This window comes from Sylvia atricapilla, chromosome Z (genome assembly GCF_009819655.1).
Source record: "Sylvia atricapilla isolate bSylAtr1 chromosome Z, bSylAtr1.pri, whole genome shotgun sequence".
NCBI classification, from domain to species: Eukaryota; Metazoa; Chordata; class Aves; order Passeriformes; family Sylviidae; genus Sylvia; species Sylvia atricapilla.
In genome coordinates this window covers 54,289,220-54,314,257 of record NC_089174.1, presented here as the reverse complement: position 1 = coordinate 54,314,257, position 25,038 = coordinate 54,289,220, and the positions used below count along the sequence as shown (strand labels likewise).

General features: G+C 38.4%; 1 protein-coding gene across 3 annotated transcripts in view; it reads right to left on the bottom strand.

Annotated features, from left to right (window-relative positions):
- Positions 1–1,966: 1,966 nt before the first annotated feature.
- TJP2 (tight junction protein 2) overlaps positions 1,967–25,038 on the bottom strand; it is a 61,620-nt gene continuing 38,548 nt past the window's right edge. For all 3 annotated transcript variants that reach the window (XM_066339164.1, XM_066339162.1, XM_066339163.1), the window contains 22 exons: positions 22,938–22,991; positions 21,134–21,258; positions 18,800–18,902; positions 17,759–18,338; positions 16,693–16,796; positions 16,396–16,549; positions 15,313–15,421; positions 15,064–15,203; positions 14,500–14,566; positions 13,222–13,372; positions 12,358–12,466; positions 11,520–11,730; positions 9,990–10,177; positions 8,846–8,941; positions 8,659–8,738; positions 7,980–8,190; positions 7,466–7,566; positions 6,879–7,091; positions 6,398–6,508; positions 5,046–5,384; positions 4,534–4,619; positions 1,967–2,890 (listed from right to left, as the gene is read on the bottom strand). In XM_066339164.1, coding sequence (XP_066195261.1) covers positions 2,719–2,890; positions 4,534–4,619; positions 5,046–5,384; positions 6,398–6,508; positions 6,879–7,091; positions 7,466–7,566; positions 7,980–8,190; positions 8,659–8,738; positions 8,846–8,941; positions 9,990–10,177; positions 11,520–11,730; positions 12,358–12,466; positions 13,222–13,372; positions 14,500–14,566; positions 15,064–15,203; positions 15,313–15,421; positions 16,396–16,549; positions 16,693–16,796; positions 17,759–18,338; positions 18,800–18,902; positions 21,134–21,258; positions 22,938–22,982 — 3,495 coding nt within the window. In that variant the 5' untranslated portion in view covers positions 22,983–22,991 and the 3' untranslated portion in view covers positions 1,967–2,718. The remainder of the gene's footprint in view (positions 2,891–4,533; positions 4,620–5,045; positions 5,385–6,397; positions 6,509–6,878; positions 7,092–7,465; positions 7,567–7,979; positions 8,191–8,658; positions 8,739–8,845; positions 8,942–9,989; positions 10,178–11,519; positions 11,731–12,357; positions 12,467–13,221; positions 13,373–14,499; positions 14,567–15,063; positions 15,204–15,312; positions 15,422–16,395; positions 16,550–16,692; positions 16,797–17,758; positions 18,339–18,799; positions 18,903–21,133; positions 21,259–22,937; positions 22,992–25,038) is intronic.

Sequence of the window (25,038 nt, the reverse complement as noted above, 5' to 3'; positions counted from 1 at the left end):
GGTCAACTGCTCTTACTGTTCAAGACTGAGGCAAAAAAGGTGTTCGGTAGCTCAGCCTTTTCCTCATCAATTGTCACTGCATTTCCCCATGAATTCAATAAATTCCTCCTCTTCATCCTGGTTGAGACGGATGATCCCTGAGTGAGTGGGGGCCGGGAAGAGGGTGATGGAGCTGCAGCCCTGCCGCAGCCCATCTGCCCGTGCCGTGCCCGCTGGGGCTGTGGCTGGAAGCCGGGCGGCTCCGGCGGCAGCCCGCAGGTGCCGCCAGCGCCTCCCGCCGTCTGCCGCCGGGTGAGCCTCCCCGCCCCGGGAGCAGCCCGAGTGCCGCAATAACCCCGGCTGCCGCCCTGCGCACCGAGCTCAGGCAGCTGCTCTAGCAGAGCAACCCCTCAGCTCCGTTACACCGCATTCAAATCGATACATTTCAAGTGCTCTGTATACTTATTTCACATATTTGTATTATATTGGTATCTTCTTTATCAACGATCTGGAAAGGGATTGAGTGCCTCCTCAGTTTGTGGATGACACAAAATTGGATGAGTGTTCATCATCTCGAGGGTAGGAAGGCTTTGCAGAGGGCTCTGGGCAGGCTGGATTGATGGGCCAAGGCCAGCGGTATGAGGTTTAACATGACCTGCCCTTGTGAACGCCCCTCGTGTTGGGTCACAACAAGCCTGGGCAGCGCCACAGGCTGAGGGAAGAGTGGCTGGAAAACCGCAGGTCAGAAAAGGACCTGGGGGTGCCTGTCAACAGCAGCTGAACATGAACCAGCTGTGTCCAGGTGGCCAGTGGCATCCTGGCTTGGATCAGCAGCAGTGTGCCCAGCAGGACTAGATAAGGGATTGACCCTCGGTACTTGGCACTGGTGAGGCTGCACCTCAAATGCTGTGCTCAGTTCTGAGTCCCCCACTGCAGAACAGACACTGAGAGGCTGAAGCATTTCCAGAGAAGGGCAATGGAACTGGGGAAGGGTCTGGAGCACAAGCCCGGTGAGGAGCAGCTGGGAGTGTTTAGTACTGAGAAAAGGAGGCTCAGGGGCTCTCTACAAGATCAGTAGTGAGGCGGGGATCAGTCTCTTCTCCCAAGTAGTAAGTGACAGGACAAGAAATGGGCTCAAATTGCAACAGGAGAGGTTTAGACTGGGTATTAGAAAAAATCCGTTGATAGAAAGGGCTGTCAGGCATTAGAAGGGAAGTGGCTGAGTCACCATCTTTGTAGGAATTTAAAAGATGTGCAGATGTGGTAAGGACATGGTTCAGTGGTGGATTTGGCAGTGTTCAGTTTATGGCTGGACTTGATGATTGTGGAAGCCTTTTCCATCCTAAATTATTCTAATCTAAGCAGCACTGCTTCAACAAGAAAATTCTACCTTTTTAAAGAGAGTGTTACAGAATCATGGACTTCCTGAGCTGGAAGGCAGCCACAAGCATCAGTGAGTCCAGCTCCTGGACCTGCACAGGACCAACGCCAAGCATCACCCCATGTGCCTGATAGCACTGTCCAAATGCTTCTTGAACTCTGTTGGGCTTGATGCTGTGTCCACTGCCCTACTCCAGTCAGCTCTGAACCATCCTCTTGGTGAAGAATTTCTAATACAGAACAGAATGGTTAGGGTTGGAAGGCACTTTATTTTAGAAGACCATTATAAAACCATCTTTCATGTTGTATGATCAGAATAAATTTTTCTCTATGACCCTTTCAAGAATTTCTTTGTATAAGGCTAAAGAGCAGAAATGGTGAGGCAAAACTTAATATTCTAAAAGGTTGCAGGAATTCCATAGTTTTGCACCAGTTTTAAATCATGACAGATTTTGAAATGATGTTCAGATAGTGTGAAGCACATCAATAGTGATGTTTCCTAGCTACTTGAACAGAAGGAGAGGAGACCCTGAACTGAAATAGTGCACTCATGGAGGTCAGCAATTCTAGACTACTGCTGTTGAAAAGAAAAATCAGATACACATCGTTTGTCTAGAATATATACTTTATTATTTGCAGTCTGTAAATTTTTATATGTGACTGAATTTTCTACACCATTTTCTCTGTTTAAGCACATCCTGGTCTTTTCCAACCTCTCAGTCAATTGCACCTTTAATATGTACAGTCAGTATTTATGAATATTGCATATGCACCTATGAACTTAGAAAAATAACATGCAAGGAAAATTGTTACCATGAAACTGATAAAAAATAAAGATAGGTAAAATGGTCAATCCCCTTTTTAGTGTGTTATGGCTTTGCACCAAGTATCAGATGTCAAAACAAACAGCTTCAGATGCTTCTTGTTAAAGGCACTTACTGTTCTTCAAATACACTTTCACATTTAGTTCTATTGCATTAGGAAGTGTATCTCTGGGATCATACTTTCATAACACAGCAGAACAGTCCAAAAAGGCAGCATTAAAAAAAAGGAAAAAGAGGGGCTGATATTAAAATATGAAAATGCCAAGAATTAACACAAATGTTAAGGATTTGGTCCTTATAAAACAGGCAACAGCATTCAGGCAATAGTGATTTCTTTTCATAGACGCTGACAAAATAATATCCCCAAAAAAAGAACTCTTCCAGTTCCAGTGTATAGATATGTCTGAGCTGAGTAGCATACCCTCTAACACCGCCCCCAGTAAAAAAACCAGCTTTCCAAGACTAACTACTGTTCCACTTTGGCTGTGAAGGGAGAAACCTCACAAGAGTGTTAGACAAGGACATGCTATCAAGCCTACAATTCTGTGTCTCTGTATCTGGATGGCTGTCCATAGTAGCCCTTCTTGGAGTGGTCAGCCAGCTGCCGGCGGTAGTCCTCCTCCTCCTCCTCCACATCGCTGCCGTAACTGACACGGTTCTCCAGGTAAGGCCTGACAGGAGGCTTCTGGGGTTCTGGAGGCCTGGAGCTAACATAGCAGAACATGGAAAGAGAAAGAGATCATGTCTACTCCTGTTAGGAAAAACTGAAAAATAGTTGTGCTTCATATTTGCTTTATGGCCACATACAGCTTAGAAAGGCAGATGGAGCAAGTGAAATCCTTTCTAGCCAGTAAAAAACTGCGTGACTATGGTAAACCTATCTGGAGAGGCATCCTTTTTCCATCAAGCTGAAGGATGATGCTCAGATTTGATGTACTCAACCTACCTGGAAAAATGCCAAATCTAAAATTCTAAACCTCCCTGCACACACAGAGACATCAACAGCTTTACAGTACTCTGTTCCCTGAGCAGAGAGGTCTTCAGCTTTGTTACCCCAACTGACATCTCCTTTAATTAGTTTTGCACAGAATTTTTCCTATGCCTTCTTATTCTTTTGCATCCTCAGTCCTCTGTCTCAACGTCCAAAGACTTCTTATGCAACATTTCTTAAATTGGTAGCCTTTTCACTCAAGGCTCTCACTAAGGCTCTTAAAAGTGGGCAAAGATAATCCACACATTTGCTTTTTATACACTGCAGTGCTACACATTCAATGTGACATTAAGCAGACACAGAAAAAATAGAATCTGTCAAGGCAGGATATTTCCTCAGTTTCAAACCTCATGATTTTTGCAACCCATGCTCTGGAAAAATCCAGGCTCTCCTTACATCTTTCTCTCCCAGGGCCTAAATATTCCCTTCTAGGCCAATCATTAACACTCCTGTAAAAAGCCAACAACACTGATATGTAAGCAAAGACTGCAAACATGGTGAAAGATTAATTTTCATCACTTTTATAAAGCTTCCAATGCTTTATAAGAAACAATGCTTTTCTGAACCTGCCAAGAAACCCAGAAAATACTGGTTTTCCATCTTTGCATTTTAGATTATTTACTGTGGCATCAAAGCATTTGACTCACTAGGAAAAAAGTTCAATTTCTACTGGCTGTTGCTAAGATGCAAGAAAAAATTAAGAGTCCTGAAGATCAGAAAACAAACTCCATCATGCAGTGTGTTAGCCCTTGCATAGGCGTCAAGTCCCAGAAATGTGCAGTGTGTAGGGGAAGCTGACAAAGTGGTCAACCCATCCAGAACTTATTGAATTTTAATGAAAGACTACTACTTTCATGAGATTTGATGGGTCACCTGTTTCAACATTCATCCTTAGTTTACCTAGCCACACTACATATCTGTTAAGATTAAGCATTTAAGGGATTAAGTGTTATTAGAACAACAAATTTTTGTTAAGATAGACTAACAGTCATCAAATATCTTGCATGGGTAGAATGGACATCACAGGGCATGAATGCAGGCCGGCTTCTCTAACACTGATTGTGGGCAAAAAACTGGCTTTGCAAGTATTTCAGTTAAAGAATATAGTGTTTCTTCCTAGATCACTCAAATACTATAAATGAACCTACTAGAAATGAACTAAAAGAAAAAAAAAATCCTGAAATGAGTTCACTGAAGAGTTTGCTAAAATTCTGCTCCACCTTTATGATAATCTTTGAGGCACTATAACAAACTGATATACCAAGGCAGGATGACTTATATGAACAAAAACTGGCAAGATTCGTTTTCCTCCTGCCAGTGAAGACAAGAATCGAGACAGAGTGCTTGGATACACCGTACCTCATCGGCTGGGGCCAGTTCTGTTCTGACTTCTGTGTTTTGACAGGGACAGCATAAATATCCGGATGCTTCTGGGCTATTTCAAGCTTTAAAAGAAAGCAGAAGAAAATAACTCTTTTAAACTCTTCCATAAGGGATCCTATATTAGGATCTAAGATGTCACAGCTACAGCTGAAACAATAAAAGTACAAATTGGTTACATCCTATTGATAATCCTACAATTATATAATCTTTTGCTAGAGTAGTAATTCAAAGCACACTTGAGAACAATGGATTGGCAAAAACAACAGGATTATTAGAAGTCACGTTTTTTATAGTTTTAGTAAGACAACTTAAAATATTGCCTCTTTTTTTACACAAATACACACAAATGAGAGTATGTATCTGTGTGTGGTTTCCCAAACTTCTGTCTCCAAAAGCAACACAACGCAAAGGGCATGATTTTAGTTTTCAGGACTCTGGATGTTCTATAGGTCGCAAAGCACAGGAGGGGGAAAGGCATCTCTTCATACCCTGGCATTTTGGGCCTCTTGTAGCTCTTGCATTCTTTGCATCCTTGCTTTGTGATCCATCTCCTCAAATATTTTTACTTTCCTCAGTACTGATTTTGGAGTATTTTCTTGTTCACTTCCTTCCTCTTCCACCTTTGTCTCCTCCTCCTCCTCTGCAGGCAGGACTGCTGGCTGAGAGTTTCTCAGAATGGGACGCCCAAAGGCAGGTTTCACAGAAACAGGTGGTGGTCCTGCTTTAGCTGATACAGTTGAAGTCTCACTGCTGACAGGAACATTACTCGATTTGGAGTCATAGCTCTTGGGGAAGTCATATGGATCCTCTTTGTTTTGTAATTTTCCCTGCAAGTATAAAGCCACAGTTTACATCAGCAACTGTACAATTTTAGTTTCAAAAGAAGGCTTTAACCCGAAAGTACTCACTTGGTCTACCAGGTCTATCAGGGTCTATCTTCATATGATGTAACACTTCAAAAATATTTGAACTTCAAAGATATATGTTGAATGCTGCAACATTTTGGGCATATGCTCATAGACTACACATCAGCCTACAGAAGGCCAGGACATTTAGATGTTTTAGACATTTGTTTGTCCTATTTGTTAAGGATTACCAGAGCTGCAAATGTTAAAGCACAGCATAGAGAAAACTGATGCCCCAAATAATTTTTCACTACTGCTTCATATGGAGTATCATGACCTAAAATTTAGAAGTGCAGAGAACCCAATTCTGTTTTAAACTCAGCTTTTATTTTCCCTGTGCATGTCCTCCTCTGCCCTATATTGATTTTCAAGACATACTTGGGCTGTATTTTGAATATTCGGAGTATATGAGGGCACCGATCCTCACAAAGAAAGGACTTTGGGGTCAGGTCAGAAATACCTAAAATGGAACTTGGTGTCTAAACACTGGAATTTTTTCCTTCTTGCTTAATTCATAAGCAATGTTTGAACAAACAGTTAACATAAATTTCTAGTGATGATCAGGTGGTAGATACTGATTTTGGGCTTCACAGTAATAGCCATCAGTTATGTTTTTCCTGGTAATTAGCTTGCTTCTGATCTTGCTGAGCTAAAAAAGTGCCTCTCAGTTTGCTAGTAGATACAGAAAGGAGTTTACTTTCTTATTCCCTGTGGAAATTATGTATTAGAGATCACATGCATTTGAGAAGAACTGTTATCCTCTAAGTCCTTCTGCTTCATCCTGCAACACTTTTAGTCATTTCTTCTGTCCACACTTAAAATGTTCTTTAGTCTCTGACCATGGCTACTGCTCTTTCCAAAGGGCACCTGGAGACTCTCACCCCGGAGAGCTCTCCAGAAAGAGGATGTTTGTATTCAGATTTGTTTCTACAAACCTTAGGTGGTTCAGGCTTGAATGCTGGAGGTGGACTTGGTTCTCTAAGGATCTCTCTACTACCAGCTTTTCTCAACTGAGCCCTTGGTTCTGGAGTAAACTTTTTTAAACTCTGTGAAAGAAAATAAAAGATAAAATCACTGCAGTAGCCAGTAATTCAGTAATTTTCCTCTCTCTCAAGTTTACAGTTTTGAGAAGAGTAACCAGGAGTCAGAAGACTGCGAGCAACCTAACTACAATCACTGCAAATGTAATTGAAAAGTTTAAGGTCATGAGACAGCATCAGCAAGTCTATAAATTTAGGCAGAAAAGCAGAGTTATTGTTATTTTCCTCTTCATAGTGTAGCTCTAAAACACTATCAGAAGCAAGGTAAAAATGCTGTTAAAAAAAACCCTCTGATTTTTAAGCCATAATGTACAACTAATAAAGGGTTTTTAAAAAGCCCAAAGTTCAGTCTTATTTAAAAAAACTATTATTCCACCTCCTCATTATGCACAGGCTCAGAGGATCTGCTAACAGATGAAATCCTTGGCTCCTCCAAAGGCTCATCAAGTTCATTGTCAGTGTATGCACCACCCTCTCCATCTGTATCCTCTAGGTCACTGATCAGCCGACTGTCACAGCTCAAATAGTCAGCACCCATGGCAGTAAGGTAAGACATACGATCATCTGCATCATCTTCCATGCCATCCATCTAGAGAAAAGTCAGTAAGAAGTAGGGAACAAAGATAAAATAAATTAGAATTAAAGTCCAGTTATGACTCAACATCAGGCCAACAAGCCCTTAGCAATGACTTTGTCAAACTGAAAGAAACTAATGCAGAATCACAATGAAAAGTCCTGTGAAAGTTTATCCCTCATTATCATTCTCCCCTAGCCCAGCATTAGTGATGAAAACTCAAAAGTGTCACAGAAAGAATAAAAATTTTGTTTTGTTACAGACATACACCAACTGACTATTTGTCTACCCTAATGACCATCAGCAAATGAAATTTTAAACTATTTTTACAGGCAAGAGATGCTTGGAAACATCTGTACTGTTTCAGAGAGTATGGACTGACTGCTTACCTTTCCTTCTGATACCCATACTGCTTCTCCTTGCTGTTGCTGAATTGTATCCTTCAGACTACCATACCAGCTATCGTTGGCTGAATTCAAATTAATGGTTGCTGTAAAAATGGAAGGAAAACATGTATATAAACACATAAATGCAAAGCAATCCTTTATCCATTCTCTGCTGTTTAACACTTTCTGATTTAGGTATGTGAGAATGTTTAACAGCCACTTCATTTAGACAAATGAGAAGCATTTTTCTTTTATAGTTGATCCATTTCCAAGCTTATTGAACCACTTATCTTTTAATGGCAGTACACCAGCTCACAATTTCTTCTCCATTAAAATTTGGCAGAATAAGGAACTTTGAAATAAGCCAAGGAAGGAATTATTCATGACCATACCTTCACACTCTTTAGTTCCAGCCTGCATGAGTTAATATGCAGAGTAATAAGTAGATGTCTCGAGACTTACCCACTCCCATACGCTACACTCTTAGTAAGCAGGTTAAACAAACATTCTTCCTTACCTGTAAAGAGGTGGGAACAAGTTTTCTTCAGTTTGTTTGCTTGCTCATAAAGTTTTCTTGAGCTCTTGTTTGATGTAGAACATAGCCTTTGTCTCATGGTCTTCACACCCTGCTTACTGTCTGGGTTAAAGAAGACCACAATTGGAAACCACTGGGTGTAATTGAGCAGGTCCACTGCTTTAGGAGTGACATCCAACAGAGCATGTTTATCCTGTTAACAAGAAAGGCCAGTCAATGTGGTGCATGTGGGAACAAGTGGAGGTGATTGGAAGATGGGATCCTAGGAAAACCAGGATACTTGTGTCCAAGTAAGAGAACAGCTTGTGGAATGCTTTCCCACAGTTACACCACATTTAGAATGTTAAGAGGAAGTAGAGCACTGCATGACTGTGAAGCTTCTGGCAAATTCAGAAAGCATATACAGATTCTCCTCTCCCCAAATTTAGAATGGACTTGAGAAGGAAAAAGTAATTTCTAGTATCAGGTTCAAAGCTATAAAAATTACCAATACTGCTGTTGAATTGCTGTTGACAGCTGAAGCCGTCCAAACACCTTTATTATTAAGCTTATTACAGAAAGAGATGAAGTGAAAATTTGAGTACTCTGAGAGTTCTAGGAGCAAACAAATCTAACACCACACCTTTGAGCAGCATAAGAGGTTTTCAGAGGAATGTCTTACCTGCTCAATGATTTGCCTCACAGTGTTCAAGCGAACTACTCCAGTTGACTTCTCTGAACCTGCGTCTCTGGGTTCTGTCTCTGCAAAGAAAACATTTTAGCTTATCTAGAGTGGCTAGGCAGCTGTACTCATTAAGTTATACATTCTCTCAGTTAAGGATGAAAAAGACACTAAGAGGACAATTTACTTGCTGTCTGGTACAGATGAGGCAAATCATTTGACAACTTTTCCATAGCGACATCTGCAATAGGGCCAAATATCACCACAGGTCTCTTAAAACCAGCTGAAAGAAAAATATTTGGAGAAATAAGAGATCTGAAAAGACTGGTTTTACAGATAAAGGACAAGACCCTCAGTTACTTTACAAAGTTAAGAATTAAGCTGAAGTTATTAAAAATACATATTAATTTTTTTCCTCAAATGTTTGTACAACTAATAATAGAGAAAACTACTTTAAACCACCTGAGAAAGTAAGAGACTCTTTTGATTTAACAGCTTTCTTATTCCTTCTGGTGGAATTGTATTTAGAATATTCTACATCTGGAAATGTACAGATTGTCATTTATCTTTCCATCCATCAAAACTCCATGAACCTTGACACAGTGGGTTTTGTGTGAATAAAGACACAAATAATAAATCTACTACAATGCACCTTGAAGAGTCAAAGAAATGTAGAACTATGCTACTGCTCATGTTGAAGCAAGTGAAACACAATCCTCAGAGTTAATGGGGGAATGCCATTACCCCAAGTCTTCATCCCGGCATTGCGGATCTCCCTTAAAATGCTTTTTACTATTTATTTTGTTCCAGAATACTGTCATGTGCTACTACCCAGAAAATCAGCTTGATCTGCTCATCACTAGTAATATAGCTAGTTTAGTCATCAAGATAGACCTCATGAGCCATGATTATATTCAGACCATTGAAAATATTTGGGTTCTATTTGCTCTGAAGCTACTATTGAAGTACTATTTATGAAGATTGAGGTTGATCTAAGGAATATGGATTGTACTTTAAGAACTAGCCAAGAAGAATCTGAGAAACAAAGGAAGCCCTGCTGTTTTATCCCTTTTTCATTTTAAACCTTGAAACTGGAAGGTGTAATTTGGAAGCAAGAGAGAACAACAGCAGTTTAAAAAGGTAAAAACTTTCGCACAGTTTTTAGTAGCATCCAGAAATCTTCATTCTGAGAAAAACATCATCACTTCCTGTTGTTCTAATTTAACACTGTTAGAAGTTGTTAAAAATCACTTTCTTAGCTGGCCAAACATTTGGATGCTAAAGCAGCCAGCAATAAATGGGCAGCAATAAATGGAAGCAGGTTCACCTACCTTCACGCAACTGAACACGCTCGTAAGCTGGGAATTTTGTGCTCACAGATACAATAGCCGTCAGATCTTCACGACTCTTCCTCAGATTCTTCTTTGCTCCAGATCGCTGGCCACGTGTTCTCCAGAAATCTGCCCTATCACTCGAGCCATCTTTTTGGGCATTTTGAACACTGGCCATCTGTTCAGCTCTGACAGAGAAAGCAGGGAGTTCAGAACTAGTCAAACAGGGCAAGGGTGCTTTCACTGATTGGGTTTTAAATTTGCTCAACAATGGATTTTGAATTTGCAATAGATAATTTGCCAGAGAGATAGGAAGGAGTGGAGGTAAAAGCAGACCAGTTCAGGTGCCTTTGCCTTGGAGAAAATGCATTGTCAGAACAATGCTCTGACCTGCCACAGCTACAAGCTGCTGGGCAGGAATGATTCCTGAGGTCTTAAACTGATCACTTACACAAGTGTAAATAAAAGAATGCAAATGCAAAGAGGTGCTGAGAGAGGGCAACTCAGAAATGAAGGCCTAAGAAATTACTGTCACTATTCTCCACCAGGCCTCAAAAGTTAAGCCAAGAAACAAAGGCTGGTTTGGTCAGATCAATTAACAGAGAGAAGAAAGTGTACTTATCAGGAAACAGACAGGGGAACCACACAAGAAGAATATTTTGTAACTTGTGTGTATCATGTAATTGTGAGCTTTTTCTTCCATCATAAAATTATAATTACACTCAAGAACTTAAAAGCTACAGTCTAAAAATTCAACCACAGTCTGGTCGTGTTTTTAGGATTCGGGGAGAGAGGGAGGTGTTCTAATTAATTTTAATACTTCTGAGCATTGTACACATTCGAACACTTATTACCACCCATGAATTTTGATTAGGAAAGCATATTTAAGGAAAAATGTCACTGTGGTTCACTCAATACTTCATACAAAAACACAGACTGCAACTACCAAAACAAAACAAACCAGCCTCAGAATTCTTCTAAAGGATTAATCATCAGAGTATTCTTGCACAAAGAGTACTAAACTTCCTAAGGTGAAGAGCTTTTGTTTGTTTAGTTTCTATTTTTGGTTGGGGGTCTTTTGTTTGCTTTGATTTCATAAGGATGGACAGACAAAGAAGAAGATGGGGAAAAAAAGCAAAAACCAAACAAAAATAGGACCCACCACCCATTTTCTGGAAGAGGAGCTGAAGAAGCTACTGCTCAAAGTTTGGTTGACTGCAGAGACAGAATGGTCTATGGTCTATGTTGCAAATAATGACCTGGTATGTAGACAACACCACCATCTCTCACTGTCTCCATGCATAATGCCATGGTTCTAAAATATGCAGTTTTTTATAGGCACAATTCTTGTAAAAGTCAAGACAAAATAGTTTATTAATTCTTGTAGAGGAGAATAAAAAGGAAGCAAAATATGACACAGGAAAATCATAAAACGGAAGCAAAGTATGACATAGGAAGCAAAAATTACTTGATGGAGGGGAAAAAAATTTTACTTCTAACAGTGGGTAGGAAGACATGGTGCCACCTTACCTGCTCTTATTTGGAATGAGGCCCTTTTCCAGCTCATTTCCAATTCTCACAGCCAGCCAGTTTCCCAGTTTGCCATCATACAGTGTATCAACTACTCTAAATATCTCCCCTCTGGTGAATGCTAAGCTCTGTGGTGACTCTTTTTCACACTCAAAGTGACTCCTGATGAAGAATGAATCTCCTCTGCCACAGGCCATGATGTCTCTGTAGACTAAAACAAGACCTCCATTTTAGTTTTTGTCTTTTTACACTTTAAAGCAAGATTATGCTGTGATTCAAGGCAAAGACAGCTTTGAAATTCTAAGCGTCTGCTCAAAAAGATGTAAAAACTACATTTTCCTACACACACTTATCCGGAGTGTTCCATACTTGTATGTGCACAGCCCTTGAAGCTCCAGGGCAAAAGGCAGCTATGGTACTACAGTCTTGCAGCAGGCTGTGTCTCCCAAAAGGAAAGCAAGAAGCTTTTCTTGCTCCTTAACTGCTCATGAATAAAACTGTCCCTTTTCTGCTGACCAAATCCCTTCTGACTGCCAAGGCACAGCAGATCTCCCAGCTGCTACAGAGAGGGAAGCAGAAGAAAAAGCAGTATTTTACCGCTTTTCAGGATTAGGAGTTGCTATTTCCTAATAATAAAAGCCATGGAGAAGTACTGTGAAAAACACATGACACATGCAGCCTTGTATGTATAAAATACAGCTATCTTCTCAACTCGTGAAAAGGAGATAAACTAAAATGCTATCAAAAATTTGCACGAGAGAGATTATTTGTGGTTTCACTGACAAAACACATTTTAGAAAATTCATATATATACATACATCTTTTTCAAACCACCTACCTTCATATTTGCTTTGAGCCAAAATTGTCACAGTTTCACCTTTGGGAATTTCTAAGAGATACAAAACAGCTTCTTCCCGAACAATGCCTCTGAAGTCTTGAGTGTTTACCTACATACCAAAAACACCCCCATAACTGATAAATCAACAATAAAAGGAGTAATCACAGATTTTTTTATTTCATCTAAAAAATCCTTAATATTCTCTTCCCTTGTTATTTTTATATCTATCTGTCTATCTCTCTCTCTCTGTATATAAAAAAGTCAGTGATTGTCTCTTGCTATATATCTTGGAATATTTAACTCCAGCTATTAAGAATAATATTCCTGAAATAAAATGTTCTGGTTGTACACTGCTAGATCGTTTTTTTCAACTTTAACAGCCTCTAGAAGGGGCAAGAGAAAAGAGGTAGAGGGAAAATTACATTAACCTTCCATGTGAAGGTTGATTTTCAGAAAAAAAGCAGAATGAAGCGATTAAGTGGTATGGATGATATAAACCAGAAACTTGAAAAATAAATCACCATAATCCAAATAAACTGGAGAAAGATGATAAAATAAAATTATGATTTCCCAAATTTTTTCCCCTCCAAGACTAGGAAGAAACATTGTACAAAAAAATTATTGTCCCATCTTGCAGCATTTTTCTTTACTAATATTTAACTACTCCTTCCAGAACATTATAAACAACCTAAAACTTGGTATACAATTCTTCAAAAACTCATTTCTGTAAGATCCCTTCACCACATATACACTCTTCCAAAGCAATAATTTGATTTTTGAGATTGTAATTTCTCCCTTATTTCCACTAGGAAGCAAACAAGGGTATACAGAAGTAATTTGAATTTCAGGGACACATACTCATACCTTAAGAATCTGATCTCCTTCCTGCAGTCCCTCCTGATCAGCTGAGGTACCTTCTTGAATTCCAGCAATAAATATCCCTACATCATTTCCACCAGCCAGTCGTAGACCCACACTGTCCCCTTTCTTGAATCTCACCATTTTTGTATTAGGACTACAGGATTTACAAACAGAAAAAGGAAGTAAGGCCAGATATCAAGCATATAGCAATATTAGGATATCAAAAGGAAAAAAAATTACAACCTCCCAACAATATCATATTAATAATATTCTTATTTCCTTTCTTTCATTATATAGGCTGTATTTACTGACATAATCCTTCAGTGTAGGCAAGAAGCAGAAAATTTGCATTTTCCAGAGTGGAAAAGGAACTAGCAATAGTGACTAAGTGGCATGCACAAATGTGACTGAGCAGGGAAACAGGTCCCTGTTTTTGAAACACCAGAGTAGCTCCCTACCTACAATATCCTCTGTCATACCTGAGGGTTTTGAGAAAACAGACTGAGTTATGAATAATCATACTAATTTTTTCTTCTATAATCTAACGAACTGTCATTAATTAATATTAATTAAAGGGATACATATTTTCTTTACTGTTTTAACACATTTGTTAGAAGCCTTCAAATTTTCTTGTAATGAGAAATATTTTCAAGTATAATCTACTGATAAGTCCTTTCATTGGACTAGGCTCAGCTTTTTTGCTGTCAGAAAATCTGTGTGCCTGAGTGACCTTCCCACTCAGAGGACACTACTTATCTGTCAGCCATTCTCGGTAATACCCTAAGCCTGTATTATAAATTCCTCTCCACCAAAATAATCACTTGATTAATTTGCACATCAATGACAACATATGCAGGGTTCAATCCAGAAAAGGTCTGAGAAGAAAATCCATCTAAGAAAATATACCAAGATACAGAACATTTCAAAACTTAAAGCTTCTCCTTACAATTCCAACACTCCTAGTCCTTCAATTTCTTTATTTGGAAACTCTCAAAATAAAACATGTAAATTGATTTCCTGTTAATAAGAAGAAAACAAAACTCTTGCATATGTTCCCATGCAAGCTTGGAAACATAGGGTAGATTCCAGGCAGATATTTCTAAAACTAAGTTGATCTCAAATATCATCAGTTAGAACCCATGTCATCTCCTCTCAGCATTAAGCTACAAACGGAGTATCACTCCAAATGGGAGAAAGAACACAAACCCATGCAGACAAGAATCACATGCTGGTCATTAGAAGAATACTGTGTGCAAAGGAACTCAGCAAGTGCCACCTTACCCATATATTGCTTCATCCTCCGGGCTGGGTTTAAGAACTGTTCGTGTAACTGGTTTTGGCTGAGGCACTAAATATAAAAAAAGACAAAAGAAATTATTGAGATACTGAAAAAGTTAAACAGCAGGAATTTTTAGCTATCAGATAGCATTCAAACCTTCCATGCCAAAGATTAGTATGGATTTAAAATTCAAGCATGTCTGACTAGAATTCATTTATTTCTCTTTTTTTTTAATTCTTGAAAAAGAAAAAGAAGTTGAAGGAAAAGATACACAACTCTTTCAAGCAAGTTGGATCAGACATCGTTCATCTGCTTAGGGCCATGGTCTAACAGCAGATGTTCTGGGAGAGCATTTGCTTTTTTCAGGTAATAATTCTAATAAGCAACTGCCATAAAAAAAAAATTTTAGGTGTTTCTTCCCTGCACCACAAAGCAAAGACAAAGGTCTTCTCTGTGGTCAGCGTGGGGCTGACATGAAGAGCATACCAGCTTTGTCAACATGGTTGAAGGAAAGGACATTCTGTGGCCAGGGGAAAAAAAAGCAACCAAAACCTTCAGGCTCTGACCTGCTGGGTCATCTTGGTACTTCAGCTCTTTGTTTGTGTCTACAGCTGTAACAGCAGCAGTAGCAATGTCACCAGTTGATTTGAATGGAGTAGGCATTGCTCCCATTCTGGACATCCTACTGGAGGGATCCTCTTTTGCACTAAAAGAAAGAAATAGAAAAAAAGTGTCATGAAAACAGATAAGAATGCATTTATTTTAGTAACTCTGATAACCATGAGAAAAATGAACTAGAGAATAGAATTTCTTACTTTGGTTTCTCTTTCAGTTTTTCATTGGATGAATGTGAATCTAGATCAGAATGATGTAATCTGTCATCTTGAGGGGAGAATGATCTGTTTGACTCTATTTCAGAAATATCTGTAAAGAGAGTGGCATATCAAGACATGCAGGATTTAAGTTATCAGCTCACCTGATCACGTATATTTACAAAGTTTTCACATATAGGACACACTGAACATTTCAGCCCACTCTCATCTCAAGCTGGATTTGACAAAGATTCAAGAAGTGCCTTTGAGTGCTTCCACCCTCCCAGAATATTTCAGGAAAGTTTCACACAACTTTTAAGAAACACACTCACATCACACAACAACTTTAAGCATACCACAGACGCACCAGCTAGTGCTAGCAGGCTTTCATTTGAGGTGTCATGGAGGCTTCCAAACCAAAGACTACCTTCACATCAACAGTCCTCACATCATTGCCCTTCAGTGGCAAAGGAAACAAGAGTGGCCCTCGGATTTGCACTGCACCTCAAACTCAAAGTTTGTTCCATCCCATATTCTGACACCAGAAAAGCAAGTATCTTTTTCCAAATAATAAAACATCCTGCTCTCCCAGATGTTCCGAGCATTTCCCAAAGCAAGATCAGGCTGAGAGATACAGCTCACACATTTGTATTGAACAGGTGCTGGGAACAGAAATCAGGTATCCAAGGGCACTTAATTTCCTCTTGTCCTGACACTTCTTCCCTCCATTTGAATGCTGCCATGAATGTTAATGTCCTCAGAAGGAGAGACCAGTCCAATGCACTTCTTTTAAAAATTTTTATTAAAGCAACTGATCAGCTTGTTCCAAGAAGTAAGATTGATTTTGCCAGACCAACATTGGTCCTTCCACCTCTGCCCCTTCCTGAAATGTAATTGAAAGGTAACTACAGAACTATTTTCACCTAAAAGAAGGGGACTTGTTGCTTAATTGACTATTACTTAGGTTTGTTTGTGTTTCATTGTTTTTCTTAAAGAACCTAATACCACTCTCCCACAGCAAAACAAAATAAGCTCCATTTTGTCCTTGCACAGAGTCCAGAACTCTGGATCCATGTTAAGCCTCACCATCCATTTCTGAGTCACTGTCATTCAGTGAAGGAATGTTGAGCAGTGTCTGCTTGCGGTCCCTGAGAACAACCAGCTGAAGTTTCCCACGTGATTTCTCAATCAATTTTCGGGCGTCAGCTAAAGACATGTTCTCTGTCACTGTACCGTTGATCTGTACACAAAAAAGGCAACAATAACAAAGAAGTCCACATTGTGCTCAAGTTTAATAGTGAACTTGACTATAACATGACTAAGTACAGAATAACCACTAAAACCAGTGCTTGCCAAACTGCTAGCAGTAAAACCAGAACAGACCTTGAGAATGATATCTCCTTCATGAAGGTTGCCATCTTTGGTTGCTAGGCCAGTACGGGTCATTTCTTTTATGAAGATCTGACTTCCAAGACGGAGTCCATATTCTGGAACCAAGAAGATAATCCACTGAAGCTTCAGAGATGAGCAGGGACACATTGTTTTAAAAACTACCCAGTGTAACATGCATCAAACACCATTATACCATGAGATTATAATGGTATAGCTGAACATAAAAGTGAACAAATGCACCTTAAATGTCTCCTTATATTTCTCCTTAATTGGTACACATAGCTGCATTATCTTTACAATTGGAAACACTACATGCAGAGGAAGAAGAGGAAGAAGAAAAAAGGACTGTTGCAGAGTCAACAAAAAAAGAGATTTGCTCCTGCATACAAAGTCAAATTAGCAAAAAAATTATTAAAATTGCAACAGGCAGATTAGGAAAAAACCCCAACAACCACACCCAACCCCTCCAGAAATACACTCTCAACCCCAAACAGAAAAAATTATGTACAGCCTAATCTCAGATATTCTTTTCAGCACAAGTCTTTATTACACAGTGAAAAAAAGGCTTCTGTCTTCATTTTCACAGTTCAATAATCAGCAACGAAAGGCTAAAATACTGCTTTTTTAGTACTTAAGCTGCTGCTATTTCAGTATTCTTTTATGACCAGAACCAAACAAACAGTATTATTAAAGACAGAGTCTACTCTTCACCCTTTCTAGCTAACTCTTTTTTAGATGTGCCAAATGTAATCTGAATCATTATCAGATACATGTTTTCCACCAGAACCACAAGAAAAGGGAAGAGAAAATGGAAAACAAAGAATTCAGCCTTGAAAAGACTGAAATTCTGTGGCTGAACAAATCTTTGTTCAAAGGTAAAGTTTAAGGTTCCAGGGAAAAAACATCCCAAATCAGCCCAAAAGAAGTAAAAAACATTTTAGACCATCATTTAAAAAAATCAACATTTAACCTGCAAAAGTAGAAGGTAATTCATCTCTTCTACCCACCAAAATCCATTCTGTACTGGAAGTTGACTCTTCTCCCCTATTATACCCACCTTCATTATGTCTGCCTTTTGTTAAGAGAACACTGATGGGTGCACTCTGATCCTGTGGTCCTAGGTACTCATGCTGGCGGTGTATTTCAGGCGAAGGACTGCGGGAACGAAGCCTGTCCTGACTATGACTCCTCATTTCCCTCACATATCTAGGATCAGATAAAGATCCATGACTGTAACTGGGTGGGCTGTAGTCTCCTCTGTAGTCCCGTTCATAGCCAGCATCCCTGTCAATGCTCCTTCCCCTGCTCCGATCCCGTCTGTAGTCTCGATCCAAGCTCCTGTCCACACTCCTACCGCGACTTTGGTCATGGCCGTAGCTGCATTCCCTGCCACGGTCTCTGCTGCGGTTACGCCCTCGGTCGTGCTCATCTCTATAGCTCTGATCCAGGTTGTTTCCCCAGCTTTGGCTGCGTCCGCCATTTCCACTGTGCCAGCTTCTCTCACTATAGCCACTTCGAGCACTTTTGCCATCGAATTCTGCATGGTCATCCATTACATTTAAAGCTCTGTCCTCATAGTCAAGGGAGGGGCTTCTCTGCAGCACAGCAGCCTGTACTTTCCTTGGTCTTTTCACAACCTGTTCAGTACAATAGAAAACAAACAAAAAAACTCCTATCAAAGATCAGAATCTGAAACTGAACAGATGAATATTCTTCATGTTTCCAATATATGTTGGGGGAAAAAAGAAGGAAGAACAATATTTTATTTATTACTGCACAAGATCTGTGTATGCAGAACACAATTTGCCTCACGTAACTTCTATTTTGTACCACTTGTTAATCACTAAAGTAAACATTTTAAAATAAACATCTTATTGTCCGTTTTTCAACAAGATAATTTGGTGATTCTGCTGATTAATTTTCATTTATTTCACCTGTAGAAACTATGCCTTTGTTTTATTTATGTTGTACTTTGCATCTGGCAAAGAACTGCTTTGCTTTTGTGCCTTTAATTACACTTTATAGAAGAAAACAAAAATCCTGACTGGCTACACAGGTACATACCACTGTACAATGAATACATTTGGAATTTACTTACAATGGTGGCCACTTTTCCACTTTTCCTAAGCTGCTGGACTGCAAAAGAATGTAGAACATTTTCCATTGGGGTCCCGTTAACTATGACCACTCGGTCATTTTCTCTGAAAATGGGGAGGGAGATAAAAAGGGAAAGAGAGGATTTAAGAGGACTCTTCATGAAAACAGCAGAACAATGGGGTTTTTTTAATACAGGAAACCTACAGATTTAACTCAGTTTAACAAGAGTGTTTGGTATATCAAGTCTACAATATCTGAATCCTAGAAGCAGCTTTTGGTACACCTAAAAATTAGACATTGAGCAGCACTATCTTTGTGTACATACCGTGTTCAGCTTAAGCACCTTGCCATAATGTTTTTAAAGAACATTTGTGATGAGTATTGAAACTTTATTTAGTTCTTCCAAGACTCCTAGTTTTTCACACCTAGTGCTAGACTTCTTTCACATTAGAATTTCACGAAAGCTTGAAATTGTTGCAGCCATACCAGTATTTTGACAAACATTGACAAGTGAAACTGCAGTAGATTTTTCTTAAAGTCTCATGTTCATGTCACATCTACTCTTTAGAAAGGTGACTGGGAGAAAAAAACCAAAAAACAACAAAACAATAATACACCAGAAGTCCTCCCTGCCCTAAAACACAGGCCAACTAAGATTGACAATTCTTCTGCTACACCTCCTGCATATCAAATAGATCACTAACACCTAGCCCCCTATGAAATAGCCCCATAACACTGATTAATTTAATCCCATAAATTCCATTAAGGCATTTCAATGCAAAAAGTGAAGAAGATTTTTTAAAAAAATCCCATTTTACCACTCTTCATACTCCTCATATTAGTTTATTCTGATCACTACCAAGTTACAGTCAGAGCATCAGCTCAACAAATTACTGGTTATGTTGACATTTTCTGCTAGATAAAAGAAATCTTTGGTACCAACTATTTTGTCTTCATTATAATCAAATCACATCACAATCTTCTTTTTAAATAAGAAGATTATATACTCTAAGCCTCCATTTGTAAGGCACTCCAACTCCTAAATTATTTTTGTGCCTCTTTTCATACCCTTCCGATTTCTTTTAGTGGATGAGGATGCCAGAACAGCATGCTATATGTCAGTATCAGTTTCACCCAGGTTTACAAAAGAATTAAAACAGCTGTTTGGACAGTCCATACATCTAAAGCCAGTACAGAATTTAATGTTGCAGTATCTCTACATGTGCTCATTTTACCCTACAAAAGATGACAGGATGGTTTTAGCCATACACTCTGAAGGTTAGACCTATATTCCTTGATTTGTTGGAGGAACAGCTTTATTTATTTTCTTCAGAGTGTGTTTTGTCTGAAAGTGGTACAGCCTATACAAATATCTTGGTATTTCCTTGCCATCATCAATTTACCTATGATCATTTCATAATTTGAAAGATCATGATGATCATCTTTTGTAATTTCTGGATACGGTTTCATTCCCAAATCACAAGTGACTATGGAAACAGGACTCATGACAGTGGTGGTGTGCAGGGATCACTGTGATAAAACGTAGGATTTGTACATCTATATTAAAAATTATTTGTTACATGCTTTACAATTACTCTCTCGTTTAGTTATTCAACAACAACTCCTATGTCAGCCATCTCATTTTCTGGCCAAAAATAAATGCATGGCAAAAAGGACAGAATCTACTCTCTTGATTTATTATTGCTGCACAATTATTTGGCATTCTTCCAAATTGTCTAGTCCTCATCAGGTATTTCAAATCAAAGGATGAAAAACTGATGGTAGGACAGAAACTCTCAGCCTACAGGTTAATTGTTTGTACACGATAGATGCTGCCTCATCAAGGATGAAGTTATCAGAAAGACAACAAAAACTCTTTATTTCCATAATCTTTTCTTTCAGATATAAAATAAATATTTAGCAAACCTTCTTTGAGCTGACTTAAGTAATTTTTGGAAACCAGTGACTGATCACTAAACATGTTTACTGGAAGAGGAACAAGAAGGATGTTAAGAAGGATGATTTTAAGATACTAAGTATTTCTACTGCTTCTTTAAATGGAACGCAATCTTGAAAGAAACATACTTAACTGATAAAGACTTTTCAACACCACCACTGAAATGTAATGCTTTACCAAATAGCAACTAACACCTCTATGAAGGGTTTACTTGTTTTATTGTATTGAGGTTTTTTTTAAAGAGACATCTAGATATTTAAGAGGGCACCAAATCTTGAGGTTATTAAATCACCAGGATTTCAACCATGTCTGTCTAAAGGTTTTATATATTCTACAGCCATGCCCCTCCAAATGCCAGACAAAGAAAGAAGTGCTTACTGAAGTAATCCATCTGCTGGACCACCTGGAAGAACATCTGAAATTACTATCGATGTTTCACCATTTTCAAAGTGAGGGTTATCTCTGCCACCAGAAACTGCAATCCCAAATCCTCGTTTTGAATCCTTTACAACAAAATCAAACACAATAAAAATTGAATACATTGACAGAAATTTTGACAGGGAGAAGGAAGAGGAACATGACTGTTCTCATGATGGCACTCTAAGTAGATACTATTTAAAATATGATAGCTGCATGCAGAGTGCTGCGGAAACACACACCACCTCTATATTTAAGAAAGATTAGGTTTACACATCTATGTGTCAAGATGACAAGTTCCTGTCTTCCAAAACCTCTACAGCCTTATGATTGTTAGTAATTAAGTAAAGAACTAATTAAATTTGCCTACATTTTGCTTCACCATCCTGAGATGGTGAATGCTAACACCTGAGAACTGGTGTATGCTAACACCTGAGAACTGTTAGCATAACTGAACCCCTGACAGCAAGGTGAGTACAAAATCACACAAGTTTAACTTTATCAGCTATTTAACATACACATCATATCACTAAAATTTACAAATTATGCTACATTTGAACACAATGTTTTAACATAGTGGCAAAGTAATACATCAGAGTCATGCTTTTCTCCCAATACCCACACAGCATGTGTAGTTCATCATACGTCACCTTGTGTTCCACTAATGTTGATAGTAAGTGATTATTTCTTTGAGGAGGAAAAAATCAATATAGTTTTCTTTTAAAACAGCACTTCACTTGCTACAGCTTAGTTTTACAGGAAGCAGTTTGATGCTTTACACCAAAACAATAGATTCAAAATAAAGGTAAAATTTAATGGTATTAGCTGATACAGGATGTTCAGTAGCCCTTTGTCATCTCAGTAGCCTGTCTCTGTGGTAAAGAAGTAATGTTAATTTACACGATATCAGAGATCTGAAATGCTGGAAATCACAGCAACTAAGATCTTCTGCAATGTTTTTCCTGTCTACCTTTGTAACCTAAAACCAACCTCTTCTCAACCGTACTTTCTCACATGAAACAAGCTATGTAGAGAAGATTGCTATTTCACCTTGGGTCATCAAGTTCCATTCACTGCAGATGTGAAGAAACTTGAGCAGCTCAGTGCAGGCTGCTCATTGGACCTAGATCATCAGAACAGCTGGGCAGACTACTACCACTGAAGCCAAAGTGCATCTTGTACTCTGGTGTGGCAGCCTAGCTATTAAAGAACACAGGCATAAGTGCTCTATTTTCTTTAATTCTAAAGAACTCCACTTGATGAGATACTTCCCCTTTTCTTAAAAAAACCTTTTAAAGTGACACCTGTATTCCACCTGTTTTAATGACAATGTTTTTCCACTGGATTCTACCCTAGTATGTATTGAAGTATATTACAAAAATAGAATCAGTGGAATCGTGTTCAGTGATTATTACAAAGCATGGACATTAACCACAACCTGCTTGACAGAACCATCTGCTTTACTTTTAAGGCTGCTCAATAACAAATCTAGCTATATGGCTGACATGTGGTATATTACACTGTCATTAGAAAGACCAAACAGCAAATATAGCACTTAAATTGTTAATTGAATTTACTCCTAACTTTAAAGAGTTGTGCTATTGAATGAGTAGCAACTAAGCTTCAAAATAAAAACCATATCTGATTTGGACAATGAATTAATCCTATCCTAGACTCAGACATGCTAATAACATCCATTGCAAAACATTTTCAGAGTAAGCCAGTGCTTGAATATTTGAAAACTAAAAATATAACAGGCACTCACCTTTTGTAAGGTCACTGTGTACTGTTCCCATATCAGCTCTTCCATGCCTGGGGCCTGTTGCACACAGAAACTAATTAGTAAAACACACAGCATATAACTATTTAAATTAAAATCTGAAATACCCTGTTAAAACAGGTCTAAAAATAATTTGCATATACTAATATTTTGGGGAGAATTAATATGAAATTCAAGTATTTCAATTAATGACAATTTTTCTTTAAAAAGGAAAAAATATTAATAGGTCCAGAGTGGTAGACTAGAATCCCTTCACATTTCACTGATTTAATAGCTCATTCTGATTTTCTGGAAAATCCTCATTCAGCAAAAGCATTTAATTCAGATCAACTAGCATTCTATAGCCCTGATTTAAGTAACATATAAAATACTTATGGAAGACCTTTCTGTCCCAGTATGCAGTAAGATTAGCAGTTGCAACTGAGGTTTTCAAAATGAACTAGTCTTCAGATCTCTTGTGTCTTATTCATATGGATTTAACAAAACATTTTGTCCACTATTAATTACATAACTAAATATTTAGGTTTCCATCAAGAAATTAAAATTTACAAGAAAATACAATATATCACTATATAGTAGAGGTATATCCTTTTATGTGACACTTCTTAGAGACTTTTTTTCCCACATGACCAGTTAAAACTGATCACTTTATCTTACATGATATAACCTGAAATCTTTCCAACATCACAGCTTAAAATATAATACAGAATAATCACCCAGCTGTGATGCATCACACAGTACACAGCCAATCCCTTCAATGTCCATCCTGTAAACCTAGAGGAAAATGAGGCACCGCACAGCAGAAAAATGACACTGCAAACATTTCAAAATGGAAAGCATCCACAGCAGAAGAAAAATCCAGGCATTGCATAGGCATGTGCATGTACATACTCAAGCCATAGGTTTTATTTGTTTTTACCGGAAGTGCTCTTCCTTTATCTCAGAAAACTGAATTTCACACGTAAGTTCAGTTCAGAACAATGGTCTTTTTAAAGGCAACATAGGAAGTACTGACAACCAAACTCAAAAGCAATAGACAGAGAAGTGGCACAAGAAGGGTATGCCTGTACTTTAAGGCATCCCTTGCAATTTCAGGGTAAGACTTCTGGCAGTCCACAACTGTTCAGCAAGCTATAGATGTTATTTCTCGTATGCAAAAAAAACACCTCATTGCATAGTTCCCGTTGATTCTGTGCACCACAAAGAGAAACTAGATTTACATTTTACATTGCACATTCACTGTATTGAAAAACAAAAGAAAGTCCTGCTCAAAGATCCTGAAGGAATATGCAAAACATTCAGCATTCTTACAAGGAATTTTACAACACTGAACAGTGTTAAATTTGCACTGTTCTGCCAGAAAATGAACAACGCTTTCCAGTTTCCAGAACCTCTAGTGCTGAATTAAAAATACACGTAGGAGATGGCATATATTAAAAGTAATACATGTAAGTAATTGTTTCTAAATTTTGACTTGTCCAGACCAGACAAGAATGTGTTCATAATTATTAATATTAAAACATATGTGTTTTGGGGTCAGTGTTGAATGTGCTGAATCACGTAATAAAATTATTTTATCTGGTATTACCATTTAACCAGCTAACATGTCTAAGCTTTCAGCCATCTGAAACTGAACTCATTCAATATATTCCCTTGCACAGAGAACCTTTGCCACAAGTGAAAAATTCTTCCTTAACTAAGCTCTTCTTTTGAACTGCTGTGACGCTGCCGTAAATGGAAGTGACTAGGCTTGCTTATCTGGCATGTATGAAACAGTTTAACTACTACTGACCCTTCCTACAGTCTTGCTTTTCTACATATTTCTAAGCTCTGTAAAAAATTAGTCTGTGCTGAAGAGGAGCCTCAGTGTCATTTAAACTCCATCTGACTTCACTGAATAAAATTTTAGAAATGAAAGTCAGTACCAAATGATGGGTAAAATTTGAAGGACAAAGCAGGTATGTCCAAATTTTGTAAAAGCACAGAAGATGGGAAATCTTTTCCATCCTCCCCTTGGTAAAAAAGCCTTAACAGCTTACACGTGTAGAATGAACATTGCTTAAAATTCAACTTGCACTGCACACAG